Source organism: Tachysurus fulvidraco, chromosome 6 (genome assembly GCF_022655615.1).
Source record: "Tachysurus fulvidraco isolate hzauxx_2018 chromosome 6, HZAU_PFXX_2.0, whole genome shotgun sequence".
NCBI classification, from domain to species: domain Eukaryota; kingdom Metazoa; phylum Chordata; class Actinopteri; order Siluriformes; family Bagridae; genus Tachysurus; species Tachysurus fulvidraco.
In genome coordinates this window covers 11623220-11647618 of record NC_062523.1, presented here as the reverse complement: position 1 = coordinate 11647618, position 24399 = coordinate 11623220, and the positions used below count along the sequence as shown (strand labels likewise).

General features: G+C 38.9%; 1 protein-coding gene across 1 annotated transcript in view; it reads right to left on the bottom strand.

The window, feature by feature from the left end:
- Positions 1-473: 473 nt before the first annotated feature.
- The window catches only part of ptprna (protein tyrosine phosphatase receptor type Na), a 24458-nt gene continuing 532 nt past the window's right edge, over positions 474-24399 (bottom strand). Inside the window, exons 2-23 of the mRNA XM_027164344.2 lie at positions 21407-21457; positions 17566-17676; positions 17153-17246; positions 16453-16606; positions 15880-16195; positions 15410-15541; positions 15232-15263; positions 14306-14583; positions 14051-14137; positions 13662-13741; positions 13137-13201; positions 6043-6252; positions 5504-5716; positions 5047-5194; positions 4760-4833; positions 4520-4597; positions 4245-4364; positions 2844-3010; positions 2073-2126; positions 1586-1650; positions 1420-1493; positions 474-1234 (exon numbers count right to left, since the gene is read on the bottom strand). Of these exons, the coding sequence (XP_027020145.1) occupies positions 1163-1234; positions 1420-1493; positions 1586-1650; positions 2073-2126; positions 2844-3010; positions 4245-4364; positions 4520-4597; positions 4760-4833; positions 5047-5194; positions 5504-5716; positions 6043-6252; positions 13137-13201; positions 13662-13741; positions 14051-14137; positions 14306-14583; positions 15232-15263; positions 15410-15541; positions 15880-16195; positions 16453-16606; positions 17153-17246; positions 17566-17676; positions 21407-21457 (2675 nt within the window). The 3' untranslated portion in view covers positions 474-1162. The remainder of the gene's footprint in view (positions 1235-1419; positions 1494-1585; positions 1651-2072; positions 2127-2843; positions 3011-4244; positions 4365-4519; positions 4598-4759; positions 4834-5046; positions 5195-5503; positions 5717-6042; positions 6253-13136; positions 13202-13661; positions 13742-14050; positions 14138-14305; positions 14584-15231; positions 15264-15409; positions 15542-15879; positions 16196-16452; positions 16607-17152; positions 17247-17565; positions 17677-21406; positions 21458-24399) is intronic.

Genomic DNA, 24399 nt, shown 5'->3' with positions numbered 1-24399 from the left:
TGAATAGAACTCACATAACATACCCTTGAAAATCACTTTTGTTTTGTTGCACCTGATGGACATTTGGATGCACCAACATTCAAACAAAAACAACACAAATCCATGCTGCTTAATTATGTAAACAATAAAGGGTCACAGGGGTGTACTGTTGTAGAGAAATGATCAATGACAGGGTTGTGTGCCACCACAAAGTGGTGCATGGTGGAAAACTTACTGGCTGTTACAAAGATTTTATAATAATTATAAAATATATTATAGCATTAGCATATGTAGCATTTCCCATGTAGTCCCCTCAAATGTGTTGTTATGACAAATGATATTAGAATTAGTGACTTAGCTGTTTTACATAATGAAGACCTTCAAACCAATCAGCTATGAGAATTCAGCAGCGTTGTGGTCTAAATTACTTTAACATTCTTAGCTAAAAGCCAGACAAAAGAAAGATGGGACAACATAAATACCTCACACCATGCTGCTGCACCACACCACATTTAATTCAGAACAATGTAAAAATTATAATCATATATTTCTGTTTTTATAGAATTTTTCCACATATTTGCTGCAGGAATAAACAAATAGACTTATTAATGAATTATTTACAATAATCACATGACAGAAGGTATCCACAAGTCATAAAGAACACAAGGAAAAGCGAGTACACTGAGTGATGAGTATTACACGTTGCACTGTGAAACACTAACCAGGCAGTAAAATACACTCCAAAAGGAGTGTTACTGTGTTCAGGCTTTAGTACTGTGCATACATATAATCACCATGTTTGCCTGAAAAGGACACAAAATGTATTCTGATAACGGAGTGATATTGTATTTATCGGCAACATCCACTGGCAAGTAAAACAGATACGCTCAGATTTGCCATGCTGACATTAGGTCCATTTGTATCAGTACCTGAAGCTTATGTAATGTTCCATCTGACCTTTTCCCTAACTATGACGGATGCACACATAAATCTCTGACCATCATACTGAATACACAGTGGCGAATGTTTCATGTAGCCTTCCCTGCTTTGAAAATAAATAAGGCCATGTTTAGAAATGTAATCTAAAATATCTCAAGCTTGGTTCAGCCTGTGTAATGACTTGTGCGAGTGTGTGAAAAGAGGGCAGGATGCATATGAACAGAGCACCACACTACAGAATAGCTCACTGTGGGAGGGCTTTCAGTATGGCATTCACTTCCTCTGCCACAGCTGTGAGGGCAAACTGAAACTGGTCCTATACAGACGGAAAAAAACATATTATACCTCTGCACACACACACACACACACACACACACACACACACACACACACACATATGTGTGTGTGTGTGTATATATATATATATATATAAATATATATATATATATATATATATATATATATATATATATATATATATATATATATATAATTATGTACCTTGGTGCGCACCATACTGGGCCTCTGGTCACGAATGTGTTCTAGTGTTGCAGCAATATCAATCTCTTTAACACCTACAGACAGTAACACCGAAGTGAGCCTACAGTACAAAAAGTACAATTTCAGTGTTTAAAATATGAGTTCTACATACTTATTGCTTACGTACCTTTCGCCATGCGGTTCAGGACCATGTCAATGAGAATGTAAGTACCAGTTCTTCCAGTCCCATCACTGCAAGGGATCACAACATAAATAAATAACTATAATCACAGGGCTTAACCATATTATTATATGTTCTGTTCAACAATATTAGATCTGACAGCATAAACCATCATGCTACAATTTATTATAATATAATCTAACTAGCTTAAATCATCCTTTTAATAGGCAATATAAACAATACTGATGAGAATGACATCACAAGGTTCTAGGTATATATAGGGAACCTCCAAAGGTGCTTGTGTGAAAGTCTAAAGTGAGAGTCTAAGTAAAAGACTATATAAAAATCTATATTAACAAGTATATAAAAATAAATGTACTCTGCTGTTACAGTTTATTAGTAGTATGTAGTGCTATTACTGAACATAAGCCAATAAGACAAGTGGGATCTTGTGTGCCCCCTTGAGCCTCAGACTGGTATTGCTTTTGTTTACCTGCAGTGCACAATGATTGGGCAGGATCGGCCTCGGTAGCACTTATTCACTTTCCTGAAAGAAAATCGACGGGGCAGAAAAGCAGGATTAAAATGGATTGGTCATAAAGTCATTCATCACATAAAAAACATGCTATTTTTATATGCTATTTCATTCTGAGCTATCTGTAGGATGAAATTGTGTTGTCTAGAGGAGATGGAGAACACAGATGTCACAGTTGCCACGTTTAGAGGAGAGATTAAGAGGAGGAAAAGGAGGGAGAGGTGATGGAACATCCTTTCAGCCTCGTTCCTGCTGCACTCACACCTACCAATGATCATTTTTGTGACTATGCAACTGGACCGAGACTACTAGCTGCAAACCACAAAAATGACACTGGGAGGTGTGCAACGGTCAGGAGCCCACCAACCTCAATTAGCCAGAGAGAGAGAGAGAGAGAGAGAGAGAGAGAGAGAGAGAGAGAGAGAGAGAGAGAGAGAGAGAGAGAGAGAGAGAGAGAGAGAGAGAGAGAGAGAGAGAGAGAGAGAGAGAGAGAGAGATGGAAAAGAAGTGCATAAACCAGGAATAACCCCAAGCACATGGGCAATAAGTGGAAATTCTTTTGCAGGGCTTCATCAACACTGAAACAGGATCCAGATCAGGAAGAAGAGAGAAAACAGCAAGGATTGACTTAGGACATTCACAGGTTCACCATAACAAGATGCAATTGTGTTTTTGGGTGTGTTTGTGTGCACATGCATGTCTATCAGTTCAGTGGAGCTGCAGCAGTACCTCCGGAAGTCCAGCAGGGGTCGTGTGGAGCTGGGGATGCCATTTGCAGGCCAGCTGAGCAGGTGGAACTGGGTCAGAGTGCGTGTCTCCTGTGTCTGTACATTCTTCAGGTAGAAACTACGCACCAGGAAGTCCTTACACCAGATGTGCTCGGACACCAGGTTCACCTGAGTCACAGGGTCGTACAATAAGAACTAGAAAAAACATCTGTCGCTGCCATACAAATAACCAGGCAAAGCTAGAGGTGCTGTATATAATCTTTGCTGGAGGATAGATGATTACATACAACAATTAATTACACTTTGAACTTAAAATGATGATCACTCGAACAATATGTGTCAGAGTGTCTAACTACACCTGTTACCTTTACACAAATAGATTGTGGCAGATGTTTTTGTAGGACTTTTCCTATAAAATATTTCAGATTCCAGAGCCCCACATTAGTGCAGATATATTTCTTGAATGTTATTTAATTGCCAATGATTATATTTTTCTTATATACCATAGATCATTTTTCATAGAATTTTCCATTGACAGAACACATTAGGTGACAAGCTGACAGTTACATCTGTAAACTTATTGATTGTTTTTTTTAGGTATAATTTTTTTAATAGGTTAATACAGATTAAACATATTCAATGTAACTAAATAACATAATAAAACTAACTATCAATAATTAACAATTAACTTTTATAATAGATGCTTATAATATTCAAATAAAAAGATGCCTGGGAAGCATAACCAGAATTTTATTAAACACTGGTTTGTGGAAATCATTAAATGCATAATTTACTCTAGTTAGTATAATTTACAGCAAAATTTATATAATTATTAATTTAGCTGAAAGAATACTCTCTGTATCTTTTTACCCCAAACTTATTTACATTATAATGTTTGTCTAAGTGCAGTTATTGGGGAAGAAAGTAAACATTCATGGGGCACATTTTAACTTATTTACTTATATTCTCTTCATCCCTGTTGGGAAATAAGGCAGCAGTGAGACATCACCATCTATCTCTATCTTACTAACTGTGTCGTGCCCCAAGAGACTCCTATATTTTTTGCAACACTTAAATTAAGTGCCTTACAATTTTTCAGCGGCAAGAATTTTTGCTTATGCGTCAACAGTGTAGCCATGCAAACACAGATATGCAACAAAACATAAAAAGTGTAACCTGAATTATTGATTACTGTTTAGCAGTCTTCCATAAGACATCCGTTATAATTCAGCTTTTATGAAAATAGACTTTCTGTAATGTGCCAAAGTTAGTTGTACAGCGATCACAGATCACAGATACAGTGGGTAGAGGTTAGGTGGGGTACCCTGTGTTATTCGTTTTGTGTTATTTGTTTACTTGAGTTATTCAAAGAAATGCAGGAGCATGGTTTTAGAATTTTCACCTCATAGATGTTATATAGAGATGATCCTTCATCAGGCCAGTAACGTTCACACTGCTGTTCTCCATCCTCTACTAGAGCAGTCATCATCACGATCACTGTGCAGCCATTCTCCCATACCATCTACACACACACACACACACACACACAAATGCTGTCAAAAGAAAGACTGCACACAGCAGAAAAGCGATCTAACAGGCCATCTGTTTTTATTGAGTAAATGGTTATTGAGCAGAACAGTATGAGAGTTAATTGTTAACCACTGAACTGTTACTGACCTGCCAGAAGTCAGCAATGGTGTGTGGCAGGGGGCCTTGAGTTGCGATGTAAGCAGGCATGCGTGGGTCATGGTCTATCTGTGAAGGAAAAGGGTAATGGTCTCTGACAGGGCTATTAAATTAACTACTAGGGTGTAAAAAATGTAGCTTTTTTCCCATTTAGAATTTCTGTTTATTTCTTTTGACTCTGTCACACATCAGCAACATTTTCAAGAGCGAACTCTGAGCTTGAGTTCTTACTATAATGCTGGCATTGATGTAGTCCTCTCTAGCTGCGTTCGTCTCTGGCTTCAGCTTCACCCGAGAATGGTCATCTGGTGACACACACACACACACACACACACACACACACACACACACACACACACACACACACACACACACACACACACACACACACACACACACACACACACACACACACACACACACATTAACACTGACCTTAACATACTGAGTTCTGAATTATATATAATTACAAGCATGAGATGTTAAAGAATAGAACAGAAGTGTAAAGTCTGTTTTACAGGGAACAAAGTCCGGATAGCGGTTCTTCTCCAGGTTGCTCTCACTCTGGGCGACAGAAACAGAGCTGGGTTCAGCTTGGTATGAGCACAGAGCCTCCCACTCCTTTAGCAAACGGTCTTTATTCTTCAGGTGGTCCTCCATGTATGCCTGGAGAAATGAGGAAACAGCATATAATCCATCTTAATTACCAATTTGTTTATGCTTATTTTGTGAGGGCAGCAGCTGGGAAATATGGTTATATATAAAAGGATAAGGTAAAGACAGCTAAAATAACTGATTTTATCATTACTGATTTGTGCAGTATGAAATATATTGCAACACTAATTTTCTAAAACTCCGTTATAATACATTACTTTACAGTCTATATACATTTCTAAAATAAATTGGTTTGAGATGTTCTATAATAATGAGTTGTCAACAACTGTGTGTGTACTGTATGAGTGGAGTTCTTTTTACCAGTATCATGTGTCCGGTAGAGATGTCCATGTTGGACTGGGCAGGCTCTTCACTCCATGAAGGTGTGCTGCTGTGAGAGCTGGGGCTGTGTTGTGGCCCATCGCTGAACTGAGACGACACACTGCTCACTCGAGATGTATCCGTCCCCCTCCGTCCACCTGGCTCTGGACGGCTAAATGACGACTTTGCTGCCATGTGCTGTCGACAGAGCTCCTGTCACACACACACGCATACATACACACACAAACCGCTTTATATCTAATACCTATTTAGACACCTTCTCTATTAGTTTCACTGTAGTTACTGATTAATTTATATAAGTAATGAACCGTGTGCTTTAAGATTTATAATCGAAAAATAAACTGATAGGATTTTCTCTAGAGAAAATTTAAAAAGTTATGTATGTATGTATGTATGTATGTATGTATGTATGTATGTATGTATGTATGTATGTATGTATGTATGTATTCTAATACACAGAATCATTTCTTAATAATATAAGGCCTGAAGTATTTCTGACTGATGATTGGCTATCCCACCTGGTAGTCAAAATGGGTCTCTGTGCCAGCCTCTGGGCCAAGGCCCAGCTTCCCTGAGTCCAGCTGACGAGCATGATGACGCAGACAAGCAATGGCTAAAGCAACCAACACTACTACACACACACATGCCATGGCCACCACCGTAAGGATAACACCACGCGAGCCATCGTTGATCCGTGTAGCTTGGGGAAGCCCGCGTCCCTCGCTTCTCTGGAAAGCAAGCACGAGAGAGAGAGAGAGGGAGAAAGGGGATGAGAAAAAGGCACACTGATAATATAATAATAATCAGTTAAACATTCAACTTTAGTTTCAACATCAAATTCATCTGCTGAGCTGCATCTGTGTGTGTCATATCGTGCTGCACAATTAAACAATGAAGTGGCAGTTGAGAGGAAACATAAGGAATAAAAAAAACTATTTGTTCCAACAGCCGTTTGCACTCAACTTTGCCACTAGAAATGAAGTGATTATTCACCAACACGCCAGGAAGTCAAAGGCCTAGTGGAACATGTCTGGAACAGCAGTGCAGAAGAGGAGAGGGCATGAGAGAGGGTGTGTTTGGGTGGTCTCTCTGGCACACTTAACACAGCATCTCCCCCACACTTGCGCACTATGGCTCTTTTGTCTCTCTCTTTGTTTGTGTAAACAAGCTGGATGTCAGGCACCATCATCAGCGACTAATTACTCAAGCAACGCACACACACACATACACACAAACACACAGCCACGTGCCAAGCCTCCCAAACTCTTAAATGATTAAAGAGCATTATCTGCCCCCTCTCCTTTTTTTCTAATTAACAAGTAAACAATTAAGGAAGTCCCTCCTTTGAATATCTCTTACACTCACTTATTTACACTAACTGTCACTCTGCTGTTCTCTGATTCTGTTACTTCACGAGAAAGAGAAGAGAGGCAGAAAATGAGAAAGAGAGGGAAAAGCGGTTTGGGCCCCGAGCCTCCAAACCTGCCTGTTGATGTTGCCATGGCATTTTGGAGCCTCGGCAGGGGAGAACAGGCCCCGGTGCTGCCATGGCAACAAGAGAAAGCTCAAAGTAATCAACGGCCATCAGGGAGAAAGAGAGAGAGAGAGAGAAAGAGAGAGAGAAATAAAGCAAGTATGAGAGAGACAGGAAAAGAGCGGGAAGATGTGAGTGGATATTACCAACAGCCATTTCCTAATAAACAAAATGCATCTTAGAATGTACAAATGCTTACTCTCTAAATAATTACCAGATGTTTATATGTTCAGCTTAAATTATATTATTCTATAATAAATCTATAGTACTATAATAGCATTATTAGGTTTATATATTGAATTGTATCCCATAAATGTAACTATTCTCTATCATATAAGTATAATCCTATTTTGCCAGCAAGGTTCTGGAAGACAATATAAATACTGAAACTGATCTGAAATTTTAAAAATCATACAAAAATGAAATAAACTCAGTACATTTACATTTAACTCCATATTTAAATTTGCAATAACTCATTGAAATATATTTTGAAATTATAATAAAACATTAAAATCTCAACAGCTGGTGCGATGGTTACAAACATGCCTAGGCTGATGCTGAGTCTGAAGACCATCATACTGGCATAAAACTGGATGGAAAATATCAGGTTGGTATTTTTTATTCATGTCTTTCTATCACTGAGCGTAATGGATTAAACACACACTTATCTCTTAGTGTATTAAACTGAATTGAAACTAAATCTGAACATGGGTGTAAAGCAGCTGTTTTACCGATCTCTTAGGACACGTTGCTCACATCCATCCGAACACAGGACGTCACACAGCAGGGTTTAGGAGTACACTGATTTAGCAATGGGAGACGAATGTGAATACATCCTTCTGCTTCACCACGGAAACGCTGAGGCACCCTCTCTTTTCCTCCTTCTAGCATTTCTCTAAATTCACCAACCGATTCACCCCCTTTTCTTTTCTCAGTCCTCTTCACAAGTCTCCCCCTTTTTTCTCCTCTCATACCTCACATGTTTCTCAGCCCGGGTCTATGTCCCCCTTCATCCCTCCCTGAGATCGGCCCTTTCTCTTGAAAGAGCAGAAGAATGTTCCGGAGAGTGGATATGGGGTGTGGAAAAAGGGGTTAGCGGGGGTGGGCAGCGCACGACTGGACTAAGGGACAATGGAGAAGGGGGAAGGGAGGAGGGGACGGGGTGTGGGGTGCCTCACCTGCTACTCCAGAGAGGCCCTCGAAAGGAAGAGTGACAGGCTTTCAGAATCCAGCTAGGAAAAATGAGCTGGTTCAGGACAGGAGCACAAAGGCCCCCCAGGGTCTGAGAGGGCCAGGCAGAGAAATGAAGAGGCAGAGAGAGGGAAAGAGTGAGAGTAGAGAGTAACGGTATGGAGGGGTGAAAGGAGTCAAACCGCAGTCACAGAGAGCAGGAGATACTAGAGGGTAAAGGGGTGTTTAGTGGCTGATTAAACATGATACATGAGAATGCGTCTCTGCAAGAGCTGCAAGCTGACCTGTCATTTACTCAAGCACCTTATTTTACTCATTTAAAAAGGGTGAAAATATGGATGCACTAAAGTAAAGACAAGATAACATCTGTTCCGTGAGATGCAAGAATATTAAGCAGTATCCCAGGACCTCCTGACCATCCCCCTTAACGCCCTTTGACCTTAAAAGTACCCTTTAACCTCCACCACAGAAAGGGTACGCTCACACACAAATATATGCATATATATATATATATATATATATATATATATATATATAGAGAGAGAGAGAGAGAGATGAGAGAGAGTGTTTTGAGGGTGGGTATATATATATATATATATATATATATATATATTATATATATATATCTATCTATATATATATATATATATAGAGAGAGATAGATATAGGAGAGAGAGAGAGTAGAGATTGTTTTAGTGTGGTTTGTATCTCTCTCTCTACATCTCCTCTCTCTCTCCTCCGCTCTCTCTCTCGCGCGGCGCCGCGCGCGCGCGCGCGCGCGCGCGTGTTTGCGGGTGGGTGTCTCTCTCTCTCTCTCTCTCTCTCTCTCTCTCTCTCTCTCTCTCGCCGCGCGCGCGCGCGCGCGCCGCGCCGCGCGCGCGGCGCGCGAGAGAGAGTGTTTGAGGGTGGGTGTGTATGTTTTTGGGTGATTGTAGGGGTTACGTTTTGCATATCGCTTCACTATCTGCATCACAATAGATATAGTGGTACAGAAATACAGTGTGTGCCTGCAGTCAAATATTACTCAGTGGTTTATTATTGAATCTGGTGAAACTTAACTTTACAACCTCAGTGATGCTGTGTGAGTTATCTAATATAAGCAGTAAGGGCATGATTCGTTAAAAACCTGTGTTCTCCGTACCAGGAAAAATATGCTGAAGGCAATATATTCTAAATCTAAAATACACTTGCCTTGGGAAGTGTTTATTATTTTCAAAATGAGAAAAATACATAGTATCCTAAACATGGAACTTTTCAGCATGCCCCCATGATATTGACTTTTTCATTTGATCATGTTATAAATCTCTCTCTCTCTCTCTCTCTCTCTCTCTCTCTCTCTCTCTCTCTCTCTCTCTCTCTCTCTCTCTCTCTCTCTCTCTCTTTCTCTCTTACTATCCCTCCAGCTTGCTCATGTTATTAATCACATTACAAATGCATAGAAATCTCAGCACAAGTCTCAACTCACATAACTAACACTAACTGCGAGATAAGACAAGATAATGATTAATAATATATGATAATCAATATGCTAATTTCTAAATGAAAGTTACTCAAAAAACCAAACTAACTCCAGTGTACCTGCAACAGCTACAAGCACATTACATCATCTCACTCAGGCAGGCTCTGTCTGGTTACTACAGCAACCAATCCACCTGACATCACCGTCCGAGATGGAGGATGAGTGCTTAACACCAGTGTTTCATTTCAAATGGATTTACACACACACACACACACACACACACACACACACACACACACACACACACACACACACACACACACACACACACACACACACACACACACACACACACACACACACACACACACACACACACGCACACACACAAAGCATGCCAGTGTCTTACACATTATGCTGAATATTAAATATGAAATAGATAACTAAAATAACAGCATATAGAAAACCCTATGGAAAGACACGATTAATACGATTAATATATTATATGGCTTAATTAATTTAATATTTATTATATATTAAGTATTAACAAAATCTATTTAAAATTCTCAGGAAATGTTTGTTTATGTTAATATTTTTTATTAAAAGTATATACATTTTTATACTAGTATATATTTTTATACTAGATAATTATTCTCTCTTATTTATTTAACAATATAGACATTTACAAATAAATAAATGGAATTAAGCATGGAATTTGATGAGTACAAATAAAAATAATAAAATCTGAGGATAAATCCTGTTCCTAATTACTATACAAACAGACAACACACTAAAATACACACAAACACATGTCATTAATCAACAGTCCATTAAGGCGTGGTCCAACCTCTAATTGGTGGTATAAATCAGATTAAGGGAGCGGTGGACTGTTTGGGTTTCTTAATAATTTATGACTCAAATCCATGACCAGGTCTAAGCTTTACATTACACTTAAACAATAAAGCATTCCCACAGAGACACGATTTAAAAAACTCTATCAGAGTCTGAATTTCCTATTTCTGTTATTTATGTAATAAAATAATGAACACTGGGTGAATTTAATTATGCAAATATTCAGACTTTTCCTTTGATATATTTAGCAATTGGGAATAATTATTTCATAATTACGAATTTAAGTCGCACTGACGACCTTTTTTTCATATTATATAAGAAACTAAAGGCATTGATATGTAGAACATTTCTACACTCCATCAAACTTAAATTTTCAAAAGAACTTGTAGATTAGACAACATATTCCTTTGTGGCAAAACAATAAACTCAAAGCTTAAAAAAAATTATAAGAATCATTACTATGAAAATATTACTATGACTATATTCCAAATTTAATTATGAGTCCATTAAGAGACCTACCTGAGCCTGAATCCTCAGTGGTGGAGGAAAATATTTGTTGTGAAAACACACACATGACAGAGTGTGTTAGAGGCTTTCTGCCATAAGCCAGAATAAAGCTAGACTGAGAAACAAGTGAGGAGGGAAGGCGCTTCTCCTCCGTCCTGAACACACCACTGGATCTTAGATTCATAAGCCAGCATGAAGTCAAAGTACACACTGTGGAGAAGTTGTACACAAAGAGCCCCGGCCCTGAGCATAACCTTTAAAGATGATGGAGCGGATGACGGACCGAGAGGGACAAATCGCAGAGAAAGGAGAAATCAGTGGGAAGAAAAAAAAAAGGAGGGAATCCTACATGCCTTCCTAAGCCTTGTCCATCCCATATGAAGCTGTAGGCCCCGTAACCTCCCACCTCCATTCAACCTCCACCACTTATGTCGCATCAAACGATGTTACCATGGCAACTGCTCCACGTGTTACTGATGGGCCAGAGGGGGACGACACACTGATGCCTCCAATTGAACAGGCCCAAAAAAGGGAGGGCATAATGCTGTGAGCAATGGGGGGTTAAAACCACTGGAGTATATAGAGAGTCTCATGGTTTCAGGTTGATGGAAGAAAAAGAGAATTTAGCAAAGAAACTCTGAACTAAACATCTGTAACAACTCTAAACTTTAGCCAATGACAGATAAAACGAAGCAGAGAACACAGTGCAGCCTCCTACAATTGAAACCATTTTATATACAGCAAATATATCACACATAGGCCTTGAGTAGAAATGAAATGTTGCACATCCTGTGGATTTTTAAGCAAGCAGAAAGTCTATGCACTCCTATTCAAAATGTTTAGTGTGCGAGTGTGTATATGAGTGAATTACTGTGTACTGCAAGTTGTGCTTAGAAGACAGCACAATTAACAAGATTGCTAGATAATCTCAGTAAGGTTTGCAGGGGGTACAGCTCAGCAGAAAAACACACCATGTAGATTAATTCAATTCAGTAATGAAGCAGGGAGTCAGAGAGAGAAAAGGATTGAAAGAGAGTTAGAGAGAGAGAGAGAGAGAGAGAGAGAGAGAGAGAGAGAGAGAGAGAGAGAGAGAGAGAGAGAGAGAGGGTGATGGTGATGGTGGGGAGGTGCAGAAAAGGATTTGGCCCTAATAATGGAGAGACAAAAAAGAAGCAGGTGCAACCAGGTCTCATTACCGAAGCAGAGAGAAAGAGGACAAGAGAAAAAAACGAAAGATAGGACACAAAAGAAGGACCCCCCTCACACACAAACACACACACACACTCACATACACACATAGAGTCATACACACATCATTCATACATTACACATCTCAAAGCAGAGTGAGTGTCATAGCTCCCGAATGAACAATGTCGAATAATTAAAAATATGAGCAGCCGGATGCAACAAAAGACCTTCGACTGCATTCAAGGGTCTACAACAGCTGTACACAATGAAAGGAGAGTGAAAGCGATGGAGAGGGACAAACGCTTGAATATGCACGGCCGAGCACAAAGGCCACGAGAGAAAGAGTGGGGGGAGACTGAAGGAGAGCGAGGGGGAGGCTGAGAGGAGGGGTCAGCGGCCGAGGTAACAAAAAGAGAAGGGCCGAAAAGAATAGTAGAGTGGAGAATAGCAGGGAAAGAAAAAGAGAGTGAGAGAGAGAACTGAGGAGCAGCAGGGGGAAAAAAAGTATTTTTAGGCGGGAGAAGGGTACAGTAGAGACCAGGGCAATGGACCAGAGAAATATGAATGAACTATATCTTTAAAAGTAAATTATACTACTTTTAAAGATATCATTTTAAGATTACTTGTAATCTTAAAATGAAATTGTATGAAATTGTATATAGGCTGAAAAATGTTAATGAGTTCTAATTCTAGTGAGGGTAATGACTCAAGAATGACCAAGCAAGAAACATGTAGCAAAAGTGAGAGGTCCATCATGCAAAAGTCTTAGCACAATGCTCAATCCATACACATGTCATTAAAAGGGAGTAGGATTGAGTGCCTCATCTCAAAAGAGAAATAAACTGAGAATTAAAAGAAAAAAGAGAAGTAAATGCACCAACCTCTCCCACCCCCGTCTGAATGATCTTTAGTCCTGTCTCTCCCTCCAAGAAATTCTTCTCAGCCACTATGGAACAGGCACAAATAAAATGTGCACTCTGTTATCACTGATATGTGTGCATATATATATATATATATATTATTTTTATCCTATAGTTTTTATATTCAAAAAATATCACTGATGTATATGTATAATACTCATATAAGTCATAATGTCTTTTAATTTTAATAAATATAAAATGTCACCAGAACTGTCACATTTTGACATTTATTAACTGAAATACAATTTGAAACATTTAAGCAGAACAACACATTTTTCCAGAAACACGATGAATATACATCTAAAGCTCTTGATGGAGTGTGTGATGTTGCTTGTACTCTTTTTCTGTCAGGTGTGTTACATTGCTTATAGAATGAAACCAAAATGAGAGGTGAGCTGAGAGAGAGAGAGAGAGAGAGAGAGAGAGAGAGAGAGAGAGAGAGAGAGAGAGAGAGAGAGAGAGAGAGAGAGAGAACTCGTCACTCACCGGCTTTATTGGCCACGTCTTCTGCGCTGAGGTTCAGAGAGTTCTGTCTGATCCTGAATGTGAGTGCAGGCCCCACCACGCTACACACACACATGGGCAGAAACACTGGCGCTGATGGATATGTTCTGTACAGCTGAGATTACACTAAATGTACTACACTTTGTCTTCCCTTGTCATTTTCAGTGTTCTTCTTTTGTGTCTCATGTGTTCACACACTGTCTCTCTCTCTCTCTCTCTCTCTCTCTCTCTCTCTCTCTCTCTCTCTCTCTCTCTCTCTCTCTCTCTGTCTCTCTCTCTCTCTCACACACACACACACACACACACACACACACACACACACACACACACACACACACACACACATATAATTACATTCATACTCATTGTACCTGATATTGATAAAGCTGCTTGTTGTGAGATGAATCCTTTCTGCCAGCGTTTCTAATAGCTTTACACCATCATACAGACTCAGAGGACTGAGGATCACACAAGCACAAAACAAAAACTTAAAAAACTTAAATATTTTACTTCATGGGTTTATTTTTTATGCTTTTACTATCCTAATTTTATCCAAAATTAAAACAGGCTGTGAAATTCATAAAGATCTCTAACAGGAGGGAAACTGAGTCCGAATAATGAAGTACCTCTGATTTGTGACTATGTAGCCATACTCCTCTCTGACATGTATGCCATCCTTAGCTCCTGGTTTCAGGCTTGTGTGGGTTTTTTCCTTTTGCAGCTCTGCTTCCTTCACTGACCCATGTGTGGTCGCTCCAGACCCCTGAGCCACAGTGACGGGAGCCGGTGCAGAAGGTGATGATGTAGAGGCTAGCTGGAGCCCCGGGGTGGTGGGCTGAGTCACTACAGGAGACACAGGTTTGGCACCTTTCTGTAACACCCTGTCACTGCCCTCTACAATCGTCTGAAATGATAAAACACATCAGGGCATTTTTTATTTCTTAGAATGATGAACAATGAACAAATCAAAAATTACTGCTGAATTTATAATACTTGTATTATAATACTTGAAATCATTTATATACTTGTATATAAATATAAAAATATTATAGAAATATTTATTTTGGTATTTTATTATTATTCCATAAATATTGAATAATAATCAAATGAAAAAAAAAAACATTACAAAAGAGAAAAACAGAGGCATCAGAGACCAACTTAATACCGTTGTAATTAAGTTTAATCTGCTTCAGCCTTTTACAGATATTAGTCATAATCTTATTATTTTATATCCACTTGTTGCTATGGAAGCACACAGTACGCATAAGGGCAATTATTAATTGTCCCCTAAAGTAAAATAAAAGCACAAAACAAGATTTCAACTCACAAAATGACTAACTAACAAAAGGAAGAAAGAAAGAAAGAAAGAAAGAAAGAAAGAAAGAAAGAAAGAAAGAAAGAAAGAAAGAAAGAAAGAAAGAAAGAAAGAAAGAAAGAAAGCTCTGATTCTTTTTTTTTTTTTTAAATCAGCATTTAATAATAATCACAATTCTGGTAAATTATTTGCCGATTATGTTTGTATAGTAGTGTAATGAAATATTTAAGAACATACTTCTTTCACTGTAACCGTTCCTGGATGTTTATCTGAGAAAATAAGAACGAATCTGATCACACAACCACGTTCATCATCTCGATACTCTTTCAGACAGTTTTTAAAATTGGACACATTGGAAAATGAAATACATTATTACTGTGTTGGGGTGTTAACCTGTGTATGTTTAGCTGTGTACCTGTGTTCTCGGGGTCCTCCGCCTGAAGGAGCTGAAGCAGGAAGGCAAATGTTTTTAACTGTTGAGGGCTGAGCTCTCGTGGATCTATCCCATATCTCTCCAATGGTGTGGACAGCTGCACTACTGTATCATCTACAATGCACACACACACACACACACACACACACACACACACACACACACACACACACACACACACACACACACACACACAAACACACACACACACACACACACAAACACACACAGAACTAAATTCTAGCTGCGATCAAAAATTTTTCACAGACATTTTATCATCTGTGGCTTCCAAACTCCCCCAAATCAAGACCGTTTTTTTAAAATCTATTCTCTGCATTCCACCTGTGATAGAAATCCATGGAAAAATACATATATTGAAATTAGGAGACAAAAGACAGCCGCAGCAACATTATCGCCCTATCAAGAGCACACGCCTACAGATCAGCACTCACCGTTCAGCCCTGGCAGAGGGCTGTAGTCCTGCAGAACCTTTTTGTTGGTCCGCTGGCGTGAGCTGGGTCGCTCCGGCAGGGTGTAGTCCTCCCCATAATCCAGTGGGAAGTCCAAGTCCTCATAATAAGGGGCAGCAGGGAGGTCTGCTGCCCCCTGATGGTGGAAAGAAGGCTGTGCAGAAGATAGGTAGAATGACAGGGCTTCCTCTAAAAGCTGCCTGTCTCTGTCTCGCTGGTGCTGCTGTGAGCCAGAGCGAGAAGAGGGACGCTGGTAGCCTGCACCAGCATGAGGGTGAAGAGAGTGTGACATGTCATCCTGTGAGAGAACAAAAACAGACGGTTAGCCTTATGTGCTTCAATCAGGATTTGAGCCTAATGTGAGAAGAAAAGGTATTTTATGGAAGTAAATAATAATATTTCCACTTTCCAAATGGACCTCAATCATAGGATTTATGCACACATTTTCTCTATACCTTAAACACACACACACACACACACACACACACACACACACACACACACACACACACACACACACACACACACACACACACCACACTTCAGTAGCTTTACCTGTAAATATGTGTAGGGTTCTAATGGTAAGGCTTGCATGCGTAGTGAGGAGGACTGACGAGGATCTAAAATCATATAATCCAAATAGTTCTGGGCAACGCTGGGTTGAGACTTAGAGTTCAGATAGGTCTTTTTAGGGGCAGCCTGTGTAGAACTGAACAGGAAACATATAAACAGACAGTTACACTCCAAAATAAAAAAAGTGTTGACCGATCAACTCAATATAAATATATTATACACAATAAACATACAATGCATTCTAAACTGTTAGACAATTAATATTAGAACTGATATTCTAATACCAACAGACATTAATATGAAGAGAACTAGATTTTTTCCCCAGAAGTGTCTACAGGTTAAGAAGCTAGGCTAGAGGTGTGCATTGGGACTGGGCTGGGACCAAGACTGCATGAATAAAGTCATACCTCACAGGACACAGTCTGTTCATTCATTTATCCATATTAGTCAGTTGCGGAGGTTTAAATTGGACTGGATTCGTTGCAGTGTTTTTATTACAGGTAAAGACATTAGCAAAGTTTTATGTTTGTGAGTTTGTAAGTCTGGCATTTATACCTTTGTTGACAACACTATGAAATATCCACAATCCAATCAAATTCAAAGGAGTGTAGAAGTTTAGCTAACAGTTTGGGCTATCAGTACAAAAAATATTTAAAGAATGCAAAACGTGTTAATGACTCACTGCGCTGGCTGAGAGTTCTGGGCTCGAGCATGAGGAATACGACTCAGCTCCTTCGTTATGATGTGCTGGGTGATATCATCCTGCCAGGAGAATCCTGTCCTCACCCACATGCACAAAACACAACAGGGAATGTGTCAGACAATAGTGAGACTGTTTTTTTGTTTTTGTTTTTCAAAAAAGAGAGATCATGTTAGATTTTTATAATCGATTACAATTAAACTTCTAAGACTAATAGCAAATTAGGAGCAAATATTCTGACTCATGTTTGGCTCCATGGGAATTTTGAATATATAAAAATTATGAGTCACTTTTGCGTAGGGGTGAATCGACACTTTAAAACATATTCGAGTGTGAAAGGACTCTTTGTGTGGGTTATGAGGAATAATATGCAAGTCCACTGTGGATGTGCACACCTTGCATCATCAGCTGTTTGAGCACTTCCTGCAGCCTCTGCAGTACAGGAACAGACACTTGATATCGAACTTCTTCCTGCCTGGATTTCTGACACTGACCAAACAACTTGTCTGTAACACACAACATGCATAAAAGATTAACACACAACATACCTACTGTACATACACACATAAATGTACACATAAGTGTGGAAATGATTTATCTTTAAAGATAGACTTTCTACATCATAAGATAGCTGTTCTACATCAATGAACTAAAGAAATAAGCAAACAAAACGCCAGGCATTATACAGTTGAAACTGTGTCCAGAGATTCGGTAGCATATGCAATATGCAATTAGCATTAATTTTAAAATATGACACAATTCTATACAGTGAAAATAATTTCAAAACTCATTTTAGTAATTCCATGAATAATTTTTTTTTTCTTCCAATATTTCTGCTGGTTTTGCCATGAAACATAGTAACCCATGACATTTTTACATCCACATGGGAGGTAAAAGGTGATTAATATGTAAAATATTTGCCAATGTTTTATAATTTAAACACTTAGTTCTTGCTAAGCACACATATGCTACAGCTGCTGTAGTCAGAGATTAGTCTAGGGGAAAAAACAACCACTGAAGATTTCTCTAATAACAGACGAGCTCATGACGTAAATGAAGAAAAATCTAAATAATCTTGTTCCTTGAAGCATAAATAAAACCCATAATAAAATAAAAAAAAACATAATCCATAGAATTTATGCATACATATGTTTATGGTTTCCCCCCCCCCCCCCCCCGACTCATCCCTGACTAAAACGTGTATAAAAAACCCTGGCAGAGCGGACGAGCTCACAGTCTGAACTCAGCCCTGTTTCTCTGTCCAAGCTGACATGACTCACTGCTATTTATAAGGTGAAGGGTAGCAAGAGAGAAGCCCTATATAGGTGGGAGATCACTTACGAGCAGATACGGGAATATAAACTATTATCAGACAGAAGCCAGCTGTTTAATTGATGAGGCATCAACACTACAGACAAAAATGCCTAAATATAAATGTTTGTTTAATTTTGTGGATTAACTATCTCGCTGCTGACTAAAATGCTGGCTAAGTGCACTGATGAAGATATTTACAATATTTTCTCAGTAATAATACATTTAAATTTTTTATAACTACACCAAGCTTAAACTGCTAAAAATGTCTTAAATGTTATTTATCATATTTAATTTAAGCATCCCTATGTTCACTATAACAACAACAACAACAACATGCTACCCACTGTTTTTCTTAAATGTCATAAAATGCTATGGTATTTAGAGGGTTTTTTTTTAGAGTACAATATTAGAGATTTCAGCTTACATAGCTATTAGATGTCTAATGGAAAGCACTGAACTTAGAAAAATACACAGAGTTGTGAGGGTTTCCTGTCAAAGCCATGCCAGCAGTGTAAGCTAAAAAAACAAAGAGTAAAACTTGGGGGAAAAAATGGGCTATGAAAAAGATAAAGAGAGAACAGAAAGCCCCAATAAAACTGCACATGCTTCTTTGGGTTTTGCCACTCATCTGCTCAGGGTGTGACTGTGTGTGTGTGTGTTTGTGTGTGTGTGTGTGTGTGTGTGTGTGTGTGTGTGTGTGTGTGTGTGTGTGTGTGTGTGTGTGTGTGTGTGTGTGTGTGTGTTCAATACTGGTTCTTCTGTGCATATGTAATGTGAGCATGTCTAGAGCACCTGCTTCGCTTCTGTGTGTGTGCGTGTGTGTGTGTGTGTGTGTGTGTGTGTGTGTGTGTGTGTGTGTGTGTGTGTGTGTGTGTGTGTGTGTGTGTGTTTGACTGTGTATGTGTCTGTGTACAGTATGTGTCTGTGAGAGAGAGAGAAAGAGAGAGAGAGGGTATGAGAGAGAGGGAGAGAGAGAGAGAGAGAGGGAGAGAGAGAGAGGGAGAGAGAGAGAGAGAGAGAGAGAGAGAGAGAGAGAGAGAGAGAGAGAGAGAGAGAGAGAGAGAGAGAGAGAGAGAGAGAGAGAGAGAGAGACTTAGTCTCCTTGATATGGTGGGGTAATGTTTTTAACCTTTGGGCACATTTTGCTAAATCTCCTTAAGAATCTTTTTTCAATTAAAAAGCTTGAATTACTAAAATAAATAAAAAAAAATTGCCTGTGTGTGTGTGTGTGTGTGTGTGTGTGTGTGTGTGTGTGTGTGTGTGTGTGTGTGTGTGTGTGTGTGTGTGTGTGTGTGTGTGTGTTTGTGTGTGTGTTTGTGTGTGTGTTTGTGTGTATGTATGTGTGTGTGTATATGTGTGTGTTAAAAACAAAATAATTTCTGTGTGATCCCCCACCTAGCATAATTTTAGCATAATTTTTTTTTCTGATGTCACATACACACTGATTTTTCTTCTTAAAGAACAGGTGTGTGTAACTCAGTCGCTTCATAATGGTGATTGATTTTTAACCTTTGAGCACATTTTGCCAAATCCAGTTAAATACGATTGAAAAGCTAAATGTAAAAAAAATATTTCCTTTTATAATCAGAGGTTTAGGATAGAGTTAACTGTACGCAGCTTATTAAAGTTGCCATACACAACATATAAAAAGATATGTGTATATGTGTGTGTGTGTGTGTGTGGGGGGTTACCCTAAAAAACGTAATTTTTAATCACATATATCCCCACATCGCATAGTTTTAGCAGAACCTGTTTAAGTCAATTACATTTAGATTTTTTCTGCTTCCTGAACAGGTGTGTGTGTTTGTGCATGTGCATGTGTGTGTGTATGTGTGTGTGGATTTGCTGTTCAGAGTGAATGTAACACCTACATACAGGACATGATGTAGCTGTACTCGCAGTTCTTATCATGTTTCAAAAACCCTATTTCCAACCCACTGATCCTCAAAGTACACTCGCTGTAGTTTCAAGAACAAGTTTTAAATACAGTTGCACAACTGCAGTAGTTTTTCTTGTGTATGTGAGAGTGAGAGTGTGTGTATTTTCTCTGAGAGCAGAAAAGGAGAGCCTGTGCGTAAGCAAAGGGTAGTGACTCATCAGTGATTGTGGAGGCGTGCACCTAGTTGCAATGGGCTTGATGATGTCAGGGTTGCCATGGAGATGAAGGGCAGTGGGGGGAGGGGGAGGAGGGGCTTGGGAAGGATTGGAGAAAAAAGATGAGACAGAGGAAAAGACAGAGGGAGAAACAGAGACAAACAGAAAAAGAGGAGTGGGGAAAAGGCAGAGGTTGGCCTATGATTCACTTGCTGCAGTGAAATGTAACTGTTAGGAGTCAGGGAAATATCTAAAAATGAGGATGAATAATGCGTGATATGGTAAAACAATTGCAATAAAAGTATCATAATAGTTGGCACATTTGCAGGTCATAATATACAGTAGATTGTGATGTACAGCACTGCTTTGCTTTATGTTATTCATTTCCATGTTATGTTAATATTATTATAGAACTAACAATAACCATGATCTCATAGAAACATATGGTGATCTAATTTATTTACTGTACCATTATTATATCATTATTCTTTATCTCTTCATCCAATTGTCTAAAGAACAAACCAGCGGCTACCAAAACCACCAACCTTCCTCTTTACATCATCACTACAGGATCATATATCACATCCATTCATTTAAAATGTGCAAAAAGATTCAGACAAACACACACACTCCAGACACAGAGAATCTGCAGTGCAAAACTCTGATGATGTGTTTGACAATGAAACTTATTATTCAGCCGTGTGTATCCATGTGTTTTTGTGGGCATGTGTGAGTATATGAGCATGTATGTATGAAGAAACTGGATATAGCTTATAGCAGATGGAGTACTGTGTTCAAGCAACAGGAAGTTTTTTCTGATATACTCACCATCAGAGCAGAACTGCTCGCGGGAGCACAGCCTCTTCTCAAACAGACAGCCTAAGAGTGGTGAAGGGTGTGTGTGTGTGTGTGTGTGTGTGTGTGTGTGTGTGTGTGTGTGTGTGTGTGTGTGTGTGTGTGTGAGAGAGAGAGAGAGAGAGAGAGAGAGAGAGAGAGAGAGAGAGAGAGAGAGAGAGAGAGAGAGAGAGAGAGAATATTAAAAATGTTGGCAAGAGATAATAATAATAATAATAATAATAATAATAATAATAATAATAATAATAATAATAATAATAACCCTACTGTATTTCAGTGCATTCCTCATCAGAAGATCTATACTTATATTTCTCACTTCTGTAACTAACGGTCTATTACGTGTCTCCATAGTTGAACATTCTGAACATTTTGTTAAAAATTAAAACCAAAGGTTTCTTTTAATTACTAGTATAAACATTGAGGAATTGAACTTAGGACTCACATTTCTGAGTGTGAAAGTGAAGCAGACATATATGTTTGTTGCCCTGTATAATACATATACGGTACAGATCCTTCATAATAGTATTCAGATATATTTCACTGTTTATGCATTTAATAATGAGGTAAACTGTTTGCGATGCAATTCACATATACGATGGTCTCCAAAAGACTGAGCGCACTATTGAAAAAACTTCTGTTTTATATTATCATTACAAAATATACTATTGGCAAAGTTTGCTTGTTAAAAGTACAATCTTGATGAGTATTTGGCTTGTCGCCTCTTTGCTTTTATAATAGTGTGCACTTGAGGTAGCACAGACTCCACAGGTTTGTGCAAAACCTTAAAAAATACATTTTAGATCAATCCCGTCTGTGTGTCATCTGAACTCACAGAAGAGTTTAGTCATGGGGAAAATTCTGAACTTGTATACAAAGCATTTATGATGCACAATATCACACATTTGCGTATATTCAAATGACCTAGAAATAGTACAATATTCCAGATATTGAACATTTACTTAGTAACAATTTACATTCTAGAACCTTATGTTTATTTCAATATTAAAAGAAAGAATTTCACTGTGGTATTTTATGTATATATGTGTGCAGTTGGTGTATAGCTGGACTCTGATTTGTGCTGACCTCTCGCCTACTCCCACATTCAGCTCTGCATCAGTGAGCAGTAAACAGCCACTGGTGAAATCTGTCTCTGCCTGTCTTTCTATGTCTCTGACTCTGTCTGCCTCACAGTCAATCTGCAGCCATGGCCTCTCAGCAACAAGAGTGAGACATTACACTCTAATAAAGATCAGCATTTAGACACACAATGCTCCAGAAAAGCAGCTGATGACCTGGATCTCTGTGGATGCTTGCAGGGCCAGGGCTTTAATGGCTGTACAGGACACAGCTGATCAAACACAGTGACTGCTCAGCAGCCGGTCAGCTCCTGACCATTCTTCTGTCTCTATGTGTGTGAGTGTGGGAATATCCTGAAGTGGTTAACAGTGCTCAGGACAAGTTCATGGAGCTTGACAAACACTGATAAGAAGCTGCAGTTATACCACAGGGTAGGAGTAAACCCTGAAGTGGCCTGATTGGCAAAGCAAAATAAAAAAGCAGCCACTGGAAAAACAAAGATTTGGTCAAAATATTGTGTATTCAATTCTAATCCAATTTTCTGTATATTTTTGTGTTTGTATGAATTGTCAGTTGTTAAAATGAGTACATTACCTGTAGAAAATAGGTTTGTTCAGTATTAAAGTGTTAATGCTAATGGTACATCAGCTCTTCTCCAGCAAAGAGAATGGACAGATGTGACAGTAATTTTTCACCAGGCCCAGTGCACAGATCCCATTTGAATTAATCATGGCAAATATAAATGGGATGAGATGGGGCTTGTCAATCTCACTTCCCCCCACTTGCTAACAGGTGGTGATCTGAGTTGTGCAACCAAATGAGTGATTCAGGAGGAAATTGAGAAAGGGTGAGAGAGAAAAAAGGAAAGGAAGAGGGAGAGAGGCGATGTTATCGCATTTCTGAATATGGCAGTGACAGCTTCCCACTCACATTAAATGTAATTTTTGCAGTTTGATGGCTGTTTCTGTCATACTCATCTCTCAATAAATAGAAATAAAATAAAGCATCTTAAGTGCAACTTGTGGAGTACAAAAGGATTTCAGTCTGAATTACTGATCTGCAAAGATCGGTGGACCTGTGATGGTGTAGACAGGAGAAAGAGTGTGCAATTGTTCTCCACACATTCAATGAGTCATTGCTGCACAGGAAGCACAGCAAAAAAAAAAAACAAGAAGAAAGAAAGAGAGAGAGAAACAGGTATAGATATTTTACCTGATGGGCAACATGGAATGTGTCATGTTTTGTTCAGAATATATTTCTACAGTTGATTTATTAGCATAATAATCTGAAAATAAAAAAGCAGCCATACACCGTAAAGATTTATTATATGTAAAGAAAAATTACAGGTTTTCACACAAATTAAAGTCACACAAATTATCTGTTAAAGAGAAAAATCAGATTACAGAAAATATAGATTCTGTGAGTAAATTCAAATAAACCACAGTGAAACACTGGCATAAATTTGGCAGCCAGATTACAGTATGCATAGAGGAGGATAAAAAGGGTTCCTGAACTCATGGTTGTCCTCATACTACAGTGATCAGGTGTTATGCTCAGAGCAGTGAGAGGATCAGCCTGGAAGGAAGAGCAGGCTGTAACGTGAGCGCTGTCCGTGGTGCTGAAAGCCTAAAGCTTGAAACAGCGCTTAATTTTCCACCAGTTGCTCCATAAGGAGGACGGAAATGACGGAAACGGCCAACGTCTTTATGAGCACTACTGTGTCACGGATTGTTGTCTGGATAAACAGACGTCAGGTTTGATGTAACGAGAAAAAATGTAAGCATATCAGACGCGCATCCTCGCTCATGCGCGTCCTCGTGAACACTCCCCTGTTTCTGTTATCTCCAAGAATAAACAGCTTAATGTTATTACATCTGTCATAGAGGGAC